The 13,288-nt window shown below is 40.9% G+C and overlaps 1 protein-coding gene across 1 annotated transcript in view; it reads right to left on the reverse strand.

Moving 5' to 3' along the window:
- ATIC (5-aminoimidazole-4-carboxamide ribonucleotide formyltransferase/IMP cyclohydrolase) overlaps positions 1–5,164 on the reverse strand; it is a 36,054-nt gene extending 30,890 nt beyond the window's left edge. The window contains exons 1-2 of the mRNA XM_026707705.2: positions 5,088–5,164; positions 3,210–3,336 (exon numbers count right to left, since the gene is read on the reverse strand). Coding sequence (XP_026563490.1) covers positions 3,210–3,336; positions 5,088–5,109 — 149 coding nt within the window. The 5' untranslated portion in view covers positions 5,110–5,164. The remainder of the gene's footprint in view (positions 1–3,209; positions 3,337–5,087) is intronic.
- Positions 5,165–13,288: the final 8,124 nt, after the last annotated feature.

Genomic DNA, 13,288 nt, shown 5'->3' on the forward strand with positions numbered 1-13,288 from the left:
ACCAACTTATAGAACTAAACTACAAATCAGATAGCATCAGATAAAGGGATACCATCAAGACAATGAGAAGTGATAATACTGTTTTACACCATGAGGGTGAGACCAAATTTGAAATACTGTGTCCAGTTCTGGTTACCAAAATACAAAAAAGATGTTGAGACCCTAGAAAGTGTCCAGAGAACAGCAACTAAGATGATAAAGGGCCTGGAGGGTAAATTGTCATGATGAACAGTTGAGAGTTAAATATGTCTACCTTATCGAACAGAAGAACTGAGAGGACATGATAGTTGACAGAAAAGGACTGACATTCTCTAAGGTATCATAGACCAGAACAAGAAATAATGAATGGAAGTTTGCCAAAGAAAGATCCAACAGAGAAATGACAAATTTTCTGTGAGAGCAATTAATAAATGGAACAGGTTGCCTTCTGGGGTTGCGGATGCTCCATCGTTGTAGGATTTCAAAAATAGACTGGACAACTATTTCACCGGAATGGTATTAAGGCTCCTGCCTTGAGTATAAAGTTGGACTATAAGACCTCCGAGTCTCTTCCAGCACTATGATTCTATTTATTTATTGTTCAGTGTATGGAATTTGCAGAGGTCATTCAATTACAGATATACAAATGATATATCACTAACAAACTCCGTGTGTGTGTGTGTGTGTGTGTGTGTGTGTGTGTGTGTGTGTTCATAAATATATGCAGTAGCTAACAACTTCTGTTTTCCTAGTAGTAGACTGCCAACAAGTACAAGTCTTTCTGTCCTCTTGCTAGATGCAGCTGCTTCTCTATTTTTCAGGGATCAATCATCCTACCTTTTCTTCAACAGAATCCCTTTTCTGCTCCTAAAAATTCTGAACCCACATTTTTTTTTTGAAAATAACTACAAGCAATTTCTGAATTCCAGTGGTACAAAGTGTCTTTTTTACCACTTGTTTCTGGTTCTTTCTCATCCATTGTTTTTGTATCCTTTGATTTTCTTCTTACCAGAGGATCTTCATTCTTTAATTTGATCACATCAGTTTAAGTATGGCCACTCATGGCTTTCATTTTTTTTTTACGTTTTGTACAACCACAATTGTGAGCTTAGACTTGTTGCAAATATATGCTGAACTGTTTTCAGACAGGGAGTACAGACATGACATGTCATAACCAAATACCATTTCCTGGTTTATTGGTTTATTTTGGTCAATTTATTTTTTATTGGTTGTAAGGACATCTGTAACACAAACAAAACCTCCAACCTGTGGGACAATAGCAGAGCTTTCCTCGAAGAGGGCAGCTGACCAGGTGGTTAGAACAAAGGAAGACATAATTTGATGTGACCTGATCTTGGATTGCTCACAGCTTTCTTATGTAATATAAGCAGCCAAGTTTGGTGGCATTTGAAGAACTTTTAGCACATGGAACCTACAATAATTGATATAGCATTTCCAGATCAAGTTTTTGCTTTAGTCGGGTCTTAGAAACACTTGCAGCTGATATAAGCACCTCTAAAAAGAGTTGTCATGATAATACTCAGTATCATCAACATACTGATGGTATCCTGCTCAAGTCCTGTAATGACTACATCCAAGACTTTATTAGGGTTTTCCAATAAGGGTCAGCCATTAAGATGACTCCAGTCAATTCCAACCCATTATAACAGGGGTATCAAACTCAAGGCTGCGGCCTGCATCCAGCCTATGGGGGTGCTTAAATCTGGCCCACGGGGCCGGCCTGGAAATAGCAAAGGACTTGCCCACGGTGCCTCTGGCAGCCAAAACAGGGAGCAGGGGGCATGTGAGCCCCCGACTGTTCCCTGTTTTCAGCCTGGATGGCCTCCTGCAGCACCCTGCTGGCCAAAATAGGGTGCGGGCAGCTTTCCCATATCCCATTTTCGCCAGCAGGGTGCTGCCAGAGGCCGTTCAAGCCAAAAATGGGGAACAGAGTCTTGCACATACCCCCACACCCCATTTTGGCTAGCAAGGTGCTGCAGGCCACCATCCAGGCCAAAAACGGGATGCGGGGGGCCTCGCACTCTCCTCTACACCCTGTTTGGCCTGCAGGGTGCTGCAGGAGTCTGTCCCATCTCCCCCCGGCCCCAGCCTGACCTGCAGAGAACTACAATGGTCATCCAGCCCTCCAAGAAATCCAGTTTGACACCCCCGGTCTAAAACATAAATCAAACCTAAATTAAACAAATATTGCTGAAAGACACCAGTGAGAATACATTTATGTTCTGGACTTTGTACTCACCTATCTCACATGATTCTAGGCAGTTCCCAATAACTGATAAAAATAAGGATAAATGACACTTCCATCAGAAGACACATGTGTAAGGAGAACCTCAAACTGCATACCAGATCAGTCAGGGGAAGTGTTACAGAAAGACAAACAGATATGTCAACTCTCCTAACTCCAGGGGAAAAATGATCCACAACCACTCCATCTTGCTAAGGTTGAGTTTCTCTCTCATTAGATCTTTTCAGTCTCCATGCAATAAGCTAGTAGCTGAATAGCATAATTCGTCTAGTAGAGATGTATAATGGGATATGTATAATGGGATAATGATGATGATGAACTCCCAGAGACTTCATATAGATGTTAAAGAGAAGAGAGGCTTGAGCTGAGTAACCCAACATAACAGGATAATGGACTTCTCTTCCACCATAACTGACTGGTATCAGCCACAAAGGGAAAAAAGGAAAACTACTGCAAAATAGCACCTCTCACTCTCAATCCCTGGAGCTGGTCCAGCAAAATACCAAGCAATGGTATCAAAAACCACTAAGAGATCTAGGAGGGCCAGAAAAGACTGGCCACCCTCACCCTGAGCCCTCCAAAGGTCAATGACCAACATAATCAATGTTGTGTATTATGTAGCCTGGCCTGACTGAAAAGGGTCTAGATAATCTGCTTCATCCAAACCTTGCACAGCTGGGAACCTACTACTATTAGGACCTCATTACCTTTCAAACTAAATATTCCACTAGATGAAAATTAAACAATTAACAATGGAAGCATTATGAGCAGTTTATCAGAACATCTTGCAAATTTTAACACAGCAGAATTCTGAGTTATACAATAACATTTCCCAGAAGGGATTTCAGAAAGCTCTATTTGTGATATAATGGAAGAAGCAAAGTGAGGCTATGTCATAGCAGTTGTCAGGCCAAGCCAGAAGATAACACAGTAATATCCAATCAAGTCCAATCTTTTATTTTACCTGACATTCAAACCTGCATCCCGAAGAACTTTTGCTGTTCCTCCTGAGGCAACCAAAGTCAAACCCAAAGAATTCAGACATTTTGCAAATTCCACCAGGCCAGTTTTATCTGAGACACTAAATAAAGCTGAAACAAAAGAAAAACAAATTCTTTAATGAGAGAATATTGATATATAGCAAAACCCCACAATCATACGGGGTCAGTTATACAACTAAATTCACTATAGTTCTATTGTAAGAACTGGTAATCATCAATGAAAAAGGAGATTGTTTTTACAAACTGATCTACCAAGTAGGTTTCAGTCACACATTGCCTTTCCTGTTACGACTAAATGGAAACATTGCAACTTCTCAGCATAATTCTACAATAACCTATAATTCAGCATCTCCAATAGATGTTGAAATTACAGGGTCAATTATCTTCAGTGTTGCTAACATTGTAATTCACACCAGGAAGGCATTACTGGTGGAGGGAGCTTGCCCAGAATAAATTTAATCGAACTAAGAGGGCTTGTATAACAATCTTGCAGTTTTTACAAAATGTCTTTTACAAAAACATTTTCCAATTTTCTTCTGCCTCCCAACTGATGTAATGCTTGGGATAACTGAAAATAGGGCAGCTGCTGTTCCTTTTGTTAATTTACCCCTCAAATTATTTCATATGTTTCCCAGGAATTACACAGAGAAAAATGTATTGGCCACAAATAAGAAGGCAAAGTGCACTGTAAATGTGAATATAACAGAATGAAAAATATAAACTGAAATGTAACATGGGGCTTTCAACATTGTTTTATTCTCCTAGGATGATAAAGGCTAACTCTTTTCATCTTTTTTCCTTGATTTAAAGTGTGTCTTCAAAAATAAGTCCGTATATTCATATTTCTATTATCCTGAATGAATCCACTGCAAGATGAAAATCTTTTCATCACATGTGGACAGAAATGTAATTAGGCAGGGCTGTCTGCTTTATTTCTCACCTTCATGCCATTTTAAGCAGGTATCCTAGATGCCTTTCAATGGGATAAGAGCTCCTCTGTTCTTCAGAATGTTTGTACTCTGTCCTTCAATAGGATTTGGAGGATTCCATTTAATTCGAAGTTTGCGAAACTGCATCGCAATCATGAGAATCAAATAGCTAAGATCGCATTGCACTTTACGTTTTACACTGCAAATTGTCCCTACGTATTTGCAAGCTCCTCTTTAAAAAATATGCTAAAAAGAAGGGAGCAAACCCGGGAGAAAAGTTACGGATTACATTCATCCGGAGCCAAAGAAGATACATTGAGAAAAGCAACTAATAGATAAAAGGATTCAACCCAAGAACGAAACTCCACTCACTTCTCCTGAAGGGCCTTAACTTCCAACTTGGACGGGGCGGGGTTAAAACTTTTAACCTATCAGGGCACTGATTAACTATACACACTGATTTTTTTAATACGCAATCACCTAATAGTCCATGCAGATATTCTGTTTGTAGCTTTTGTGCAACGGTTCCCCTTCAATTTAATCATTTGGGGAAAAGCGTCAATGCAGGTCACGAGGCTTGCTTCTGAATAACACGGGTTAAGATCGGACGAACTTCAGAACAGAGCGTACACAAGGCAGAAGAGGAGTCCTGCCCACTTTTTTTCTTTTTACAATTACCAGAGTTGGAAGGACCTTAAAGGTCATCTAGTCCAACCCTTCGCCCAAGCCCTCCCGTAAGTCAATCACCAAACTGGGCAGAGCTCTCCATTAAGCCAAAAAACCAACGGGCGATGCTTCCTTCTCCTTTCAGAGAGGGGTGTGTTTTGCTGCTGAGAAAGTAAACGAGCAAAACTTTTGCAGTGCAGTGAACCCCGCAGGGTCGAGATGCCAGGCGTGGCAATCGAAACTCACCCAACTGCTGCCTCGAAGCCATGTTTGTAGACCCTCGGCAAGAAAACACTCCGGGAAAATAACAAGCAGCGAGAAAGAAAGCCTGCCCCTCGCGGGCGGATATAAATAAGGAGGTGGTGGTCGAAGGAAGGGGGTGGGGTTACGATTGCATGCTGGGAAGGCGGGGAAAGAACTGAATCGCCTGAGGCTTCGATACAGCAATAGAAAGAAGTGAGGGGGATTTAGGCCTTGCTGAATAGAATAGAATAGAATAGAACAGAATAGAATTCTTTGTTGGCCAAGTGTGGTTGGACACACAAGGAATTTGGCTTGGTGCAAATACTCTCAGTATACATAAAAGAAAAGATACATTCGTCAAGAATCATGGTACAACACTTAATGATAGTCATAGGTTACAATAAGCAATCAAATCATATTAGGAAACAGTCAATATAAATCGTAAGTGGCAAAGTTACAGTCATACAGTCACAAGTGGGAGGTGATGGGTAAGGAGTGATGAGAAGGTTAATAGTAATAGTAGTGCAGACTTCGTAGTAGTTGAACAGTGCTGAGGAAATTATTTGTTTAGCAGAGTGATGGCTTTTGAGAAAAAACTGTCCTTGTGTCTACTTGTTCTGGTGTGCAAGTGCTCTATAGCATCGTTTTGAGGGAAGGAGTTGAAACAGTTTATGTCCGGGATGTGAGGGGTCTGTAAATATTTTCCCAGCCGTCTTTTTGACTCGTGCAGTATACAGGTCCTCGATGGAAGGCAGGTTGGTAGTAATTGTTTTTTCTGCAGTCCTTCTGAAGTCTGTGTCTGTCCTGTTGGTTTGCAGAACCAAACCAGACAGTTATAGAGGTGCAGATGATAGACTCAATAATTCCTCTGTAGAACTGTATCAGTAGCTCCTTGGGCAGTTCTCCTAGTGCAGAACAATAAGTGGAGTGGTCCCTGAATTAGACCCGCTGTATTCTAAGTCAAGGGACAGTGTAAAAGCTGAAACTATTCACTGGTCACCTCAGACTAAATGCCTTTGTTGCAGTACCAGTATCTTCTACCTCGTTTGTACCATGCAAAATTCCATAGTTCTGCACAATCTGCAACAATGGTATACGATTGTTCCCTGCATTAAGCTTTTCTTTAGTCATGTAGGTAGTTTTGCATGTTTCAGCAATATGGGTGATAGAGCAATTATTTTTAGATTCCAAAGTTGGGAGAAAGACACTGGAAACAGGGAGGCTGATTGGAAAGATGGTTTAATGATGAACAGAACCATCAGCGTTTATGGTTCTGGTGTAACTGACAAATTGGTTTGATGAGTACATGGATTTTTTTTTTTTTTAATTTCAGAGATGTCGTTAGCGGGGATTGGCCAATGTTTGAAATGCCCTTAGGAGATTGCAGTGTAGTGAGCTCTGAGTCTTCTGCTAAATGTTATTATGTCCTGAAGGGTCATGCCCTGTTTTTAATCCCATCCTGGAGATGAAAATCGTTTGTAGATAAGATGGCCCAATCTTTCTTAATGGGCACAAAATATTTGCTGGGGGCTATTAAGAAAGACTGAGCCTGCTTCCTGCCTCTAAAAATATGTTTCTTCATTTCTCATTTAGAGAAATATAATATTCGGCCTTTTTAATATTTCTCAAAATGTTTCATTCTTCTAGGAGGGAGGGTGACTTCCCGCAGAACCAGAGGTGGTATTCAGCAGGTTCTGACCAGTTCTGGAGAACTGGTACTGGAAATTTTGAGTAGTTTGGAGAACCAGCAAATACCACCTCTGACTGGAGATTTTACAGTATTCTTCCCCTGCCACGCCCACCAAGCCACACCCACAGAACTGGTAGTAAAAAAACAACAATCCCACCACTGTGCAGAACATTATTGAATAACTGAATAAAATATACATGTACGTAAATATTAATATAAATGTGTAAACTTCAAATATTATAAACGGAATACTGTTGTTTGTATAGGTAGTCGTCAACCTAGGACCACAATTGACCCCCCCCCCCGTGAATTTTTGTTGCTAAGCAAAACATTTGTTGAGTGAGTTTTGTCCCATTTTATGATCCTTCTTGCCAACTTGGTTAATCACTGCAGTGAAGTTAGTAACCCTGGTTGTTAAGTGAATCTGGTTTCCCTATTGACTTTGCTTGTCAGGTCAAAAAGATGATCATGTGACTATGGAGATGCTACAATGGTAAGTGAAACATGGTCATAAGTCACTTTTTTCAGTGCTATTGTAACTTTGGTGACTAAATGAACGGTTGTAAGTCAAGGACTATTTGTATCTTGCATAAATAGAATATATCTAGAATAATAGAATAAAATTAAATACCTTTAATTTAAACCCAGCTTTACGTTAGTGTAAAACAGGGGTCCCAACTCCCGGTCCACGGACTGGCCCCAGTCCATGGCGTGCCAGTAGCCAGACTGTGCAAACAAGTAAAGCTCCATCCATGGCATGCAGGCAACACACACACACACACACACACACACACACACACACACACACACAAGCAGAGAAACCTTTCTCCCTGGAAACAGTTCCTGGTGCTCAAAAGATTGGGGGCTGCTGGTGTAAAATATCACTGAACAGGTCTTGATGCTACCTGGCTGTGATATTCTTTTTTAAGTACTAAGTAAATCTAATCTTTTCAAGACAAAACATACCCAGCACCTTCAATCTTTCTTTATGGGATTTAGCCTTGAGACTTAATTACTCTTGTTTGCCTTTTCAAACTGTTCCCAAGGGTGGTGCCCAGAACTGGATGCAATATTGAGGTCATTCTCTCTAAAGCAAAGGAGTAGATCAAGTACTTAATGCAATTTGCAAATTACTTTACATAAATGAGATTTGCAATCAGCTGTGCATTTGGTCTCTTGTATCTTTGTTCCTATTAAATTTCAGTTCAGTTTTCAAACTTATCAAGGTTATTTTGAATAAAATTTCTTCTAGCATATTAGTAATTCCAGTTTTAGGTCATCTGCAAATTTATGGTTTAGTATCACCTGTTTCATTGAAATCATTAATAAAATAATTGAGGAATAGAGAGGGCAATATTGTACCTTTTGCACCCAATATCTCTCTCCAATTTGACAGAAAACCATTGATGGTATTTCATTATGAAATCTATTAGGAAAGTTATCAGATGAAAAAAGGACGTATAGTTAGTATTGTTATAACAAATACCTCTAGCTGTGAAACCAAATGAAGTAAAAAACTGTTGCATTACCCATGTTACCCTAACTGTTGCATTACCCAGCTTACACAGGACTGCAGAAATGCTTTATAGTTACTCTAAGACTTGTTCTTGACAAATCTATGTGGATTTTGAGTTACTATGGTGTGGTTTTTTGTGGAGAATCTGAAAATCTATTCTAAAGTCTTTGCAGCTATTGATCCAAATTAGTTGGCCCTTCAAACACCTGCACTAATTCTCTGGAATTTCTTAAATATACATAAAGGTTCAGCTAATTGCTTCAGATGTAATTCAGATCAGAGTTAGCCAGCCTTTTGGACCTCAGGGACCACCAAACTCATAATTTTAAATCCCACGGATCAGAGTTCCTGGGAAAATCCCCAGAAAAGTCTGCAGGAAAATTCCCTACTCTGTTTTCCTACTGATTGATTATTCTTTATTTGGGATCATAGGATACCGTCTCCAGCTCCTTTCTCAGGGGGAGATAGAAAGAGAGAGACTTTTAGCTTCATGCAAGAAAAGCAGTAGAAGCAGCAGCAGTCTTTCTTTCTCACCCCCAAACTCCACCAGAAATGAGTCTTTGCCGGGCAGCCTCTTGGAGCAGGATGCCTTGAAGCAGGTTCCAAAGATTCATTTCTGGTGGAGTTTGGGGGAGAGAAAGAAAGACTGCTGCTGCTTTCCTTATGTGCAGCCAAAAGCAGAAGAAAGAAGCTGAAAGAAGCAGCCTGGTGGCCAGGCCAGGTGCATGGGACGAGTGGGGCAAGTTCTCCCCCTCTGTCCTTTCCTCCCTTCCTTCACTATCTCATGTTGTTCGCAATGCAAGCGACGCAAGCCTTGTGTTCCCACGGGCCATGTGGGTGGCGTAGCCTTGTGTTCCCGTGCAGCCTGGATTAATTGCTTTGGGGGGATGCTTTGGGGGTGACATTTCTCTGTGGACCACCAAAATTTTCTCACGGACCACCAGTGGTCCCCGGCCCACTGGATTGGTGACCACTGATCCAGATGATACTAGAAAGTAAAACTCATTCGGAGAAACACTTGCCTGACCAGTCCTGCTCTTTACAGTTTCAATACTGCAAAATATTTTCTTATTGGAAAATACAGAACCAAGATAGGAATTGGAGTGCCTTTTCTTTATTATACTATGTCATAGTCTTTAACTTTCACTGAGCAGCTGATTATTCCTTTGGTTTTCATTTTACATAAGTCATCTTTGATTTTCTTAGTAATATTTGCCATCTTCAGTTCATTCCTGATACTGTCATTATAGTTTTAAAGTATTCTTGTTTGGCATGTACTCTTTGTTGATAACCCAATCTCCAATTCATTTCCCATATGTCTTCTTTTTATGGTTTAGATTTCACCAAAATTGTTTAGGTAGCCACATTGACTTTTTCTGCTATTAGCTTCTGTTTCCCCCCTCATTGGAATTATTTGCAGTCGTGCTTTTAATACGTCCTTTTGTAGAAACCACCATTCGTCCTGAGCTCCTTTTCCTATTTCCACCTCCTTTATGAAAATCCAAAGTCCAAAAATACAGAATTACAGAATAGCAGGGTTGGAAGGGACCTTGGGAGTCTTCTAACCCAACCTCCAGTTCATGCAGGAGACCCTATACCATTCTGGATAAATGACTGTCCAGTCTTTTCTTAAAAACCTCCAGTGATAGAGCACCCACTTCTGGAAGCAAATCATTCCACTGACTAATTTTCTACTGATAGGAAATTGGATCTCTCCTATAAGCTTCCACCCATTATTTGTTGACCTGTCCACAAGTGCTTTGGAGAATAGGTTGGCCTCTTCTTTCCTGTCCAACCCCTCAAATATTGGAAGACTATCATACCACCTTTAATCCTTCTCTTTAATGGGCTAGGCCAGGGGTCGGCAACCTTAAACCTTCAAAGAGCCATTTGCACCTGTTTCTCACAGAAAAGAAAATAGCGGGAGCCACAAAACCTTCCCATGCCAGACTATTTAGTGAACAGCCACAAGGCTACCATATGTAGTTGAATTATATGTTCTGTTCCCTTCTGAAACTTTTCATTTCTTGGATTTATTCATGGTTGGCCTACCGGGGGTCGAAAAACTCAACAAATCATAGGCCAGCGGGTGTTGCACGTTGGTAGTTGTGATGCATATTTTGAGCAACAGAGCCATAGCAGAAGAATGAAAGAGCCACATGCAGCTCTAGAGCCACAGATTGCTGACCCCTGTGTGTGCCAAGCCTGACACACAAGATTAAAAAGAACCCAATACACAAGCCTGAAGATGGCAGATGTGATTCTGCCGAAACGTCGCTACAATAAAAGCACAAATATTAAGACGTGGGAAAATACCTGAAGAAACATAAATACCATACATTATATGTGTGTGTGTGTGTGAATAGAATAGAATAGAATAGAATAGAATAGAATAGAATAGAATAGAATAGAATTCAATTCTTTATTGGCCAAGTGTGATTGGACACACAAGGAATTTGTCTTAGTATAAATACTCTCAGTATACATAAAAGAAAAGATACATTTGTCAGGAGTTAAGAATCATAAGATCCGATACTTAATGATAGTCATAAGGTACAATAAGCAATCAATCAAACTAGGAAACAGTCGATCTAAATTGTAAGTATACAAGTTACAGTCATACAGTCACAAGTGGGAGGGGATGGGTGATAAGGAGTGATGACAAGATTTAACAGTAATAGTAGTGCAGACATGTACACCAGTGGTGGGATTCAAATTTTTTTACTACCGGTTCTGTGGGCGTGGCTTGGTGGGTGTGGCCATGTGACTGGGTGGGTGTGGCTTTTTTTGCCATCCCCACCCATTTTTGGGAGCTTCCTAGCCTCAGAGGAGCCTCGTGGGGGGGCATTTTTGCTCCCCTAAAGTTCTTCTGAGGCTCAGGAAGGAAAAAAACAGCATGGGAGGGGCGTGCAGCTCCACTTAAAATACTGCAAAGCCTCCTCCCAGAAAGTAACAGAGGAAACCGATTATGGAGAGGGGATGTAGTTTCCCATAAAGGAGAATATCTGTAGCTCAGGGTTAATATGTGGTGCCCTTGATGCTCTCTGAGTTGGGATGTTTTCTAGTAGATGTTTCATTACCTAAACTATGTAACATAATCAGTATCAAGCTCTAACATGAACGTCAACCAAGCTGGAGGGAGCTAGGATCCCTCATACTATCCATTTTTATTCCTGAATCCCAATGAGATGGGTGTTACTCACATGGAGACATTTCCTAGAATGTAGTAAAGGGCCTTTTGACTGATCATAAGAACCCTGATATGCTAAAAACTCTTAAATTGGTTTAATTTCATGCTATGGTACCTACCTGTTGATACCCTCATCAGATTACCCCAATATAACAGCACCAGGGAGGATCTCTATCATCCCCTCCAACCAGATAGCAGCAACAGCCACAACCAGAGCACAAAGGAGAGCCAAGTCCAATTTGGCTAATGATGTAACCCAGGCATTGAGAGTGGCCCTGTTCAAGGGTAAGTGGTTCACTAGTCACAAAAATGATGTCTCCTTATGTGATAGCCTTATTTGGGTAGGAAAGAAACTTTATGTGCCTGTGAGTCAGAGACCCCTAATTCTACAACATAGCCACAACTCCCCAAAAAATCATGGGGCATTTTGACTTTGTAAAAACCCTGCATGTCCTTGGGTGGCAATTTTGATTGCCAAGCATGAAAAAAGACATAGAAGGATACATGGCTAGTTGCTCCATGTGTGTGTCGGGCAAAAGGCACCCCAGAAATCCACTGGGACTTTTGCAACTGGTTGCTAGCCCCACAGCCTGTGAAAGGAGATCTTTGTGGACTTCATTGTTGAACTATCTAAGAGCTTGGGAAACACTGTGATATGGGTCACCACCAACTTGCTTTCCAAACAGGTACACTTTGTGACATGGCCCAAGATCCCTTCTGCATGAACATTTGCAAAACTCTGTTCAACACATCTATAACATCCATTGGGTGCCCGAATGAATTATCTTCGACCCAGGGATGCAATTCACTTCCTGGTTCTGGCAGGAGTTCCTAAAGTTACTAGAGACCACACAAGGACTGGTTCCTGTGAATGTACAAAAAAATGTCTTGGAACAATATCTCAGATGTTACATTAATTACCATTAGGGCAATTGGTTAGACTTCCTTCCCTTTGCAGAAGTAGCTTACAACAATTCTATACAAAGCAGTACTAGCTTTGCCACTTTGCGTGTCACCCCCGGCCGGGATTTTGTTGCTATGTCACAATTCCCGCAACAGTCATCCCAATGTGTGTGTCTGGCTGAGTAGGTAAAACAATTGCAATCTACTTAGCCTGTAGTATGGAAAGTGCTAGGGGCACATACAAAAAATATGCCGATAAAAAAAAGGTCTCCACAGAATAATTACAACGTTGGACAGGAAGTGTATCTTTCCATCAGGTACCTAAAATCTAGGCAACCTTCAAAGGAAGGGGGGAGGGGGTTGAAATATAAAGGCCCTTTCCCATTAGCAAGAGTTATTAATCCAGTAACTGTTGAGCTAAAGCTACCAAAGAACCTTAAAAAGAGAACATCCTGTGTCCCACTATAGTCTGCTTAAACCAGCCAAAACCTCTCCATTAAAGCCACCTGCAGAAGCTCCCTCTCCCTCTGAATTAGTTGAAGGCAAACATCACTTTGAAGTAAAGGGAATCCTCGATTCACATTGACAACAACCAAGCTCAGAGAGTAGCAAGTAATAAACTAGACACTAAAGTTCTCTCTAGAGCAAAGCTACTATCAGACCACACCTACTGAAGAGAGCACAGACCCAAAGGTCATTCATCCATATGTTGACGAATTCATACTCAAGCAGCTCCTTTTCAGGGAACTCTTTGGGAAGCATTTCCATGGAGGGCAGAACAAATATTACACAGACACAGGCCTTTGTTAAGTCACTTGACATAGACATGATCACCTGGGAAATCCTGGCACAAAATCACTTTACCTGGCACAGATTATCAAGCTTACAAAATAAGGCACACCTTA

This window comes from Pseudonaja textilis, chromosome 1 (genome assembly GCF_049901715.1).
Source record: "Pseudonaja textilis isolate UNSWEBS1 chromosome 1, rPseTex1.2, whole genome shotgun sequence".
NCBI classification, from domain to species: domain Eukaryota; kingdom Metazoa; phylum Chordata; class Lepidosauria; order Squamata; family Elapidae; genus Pseudonaja; species Pseudonaja textilis.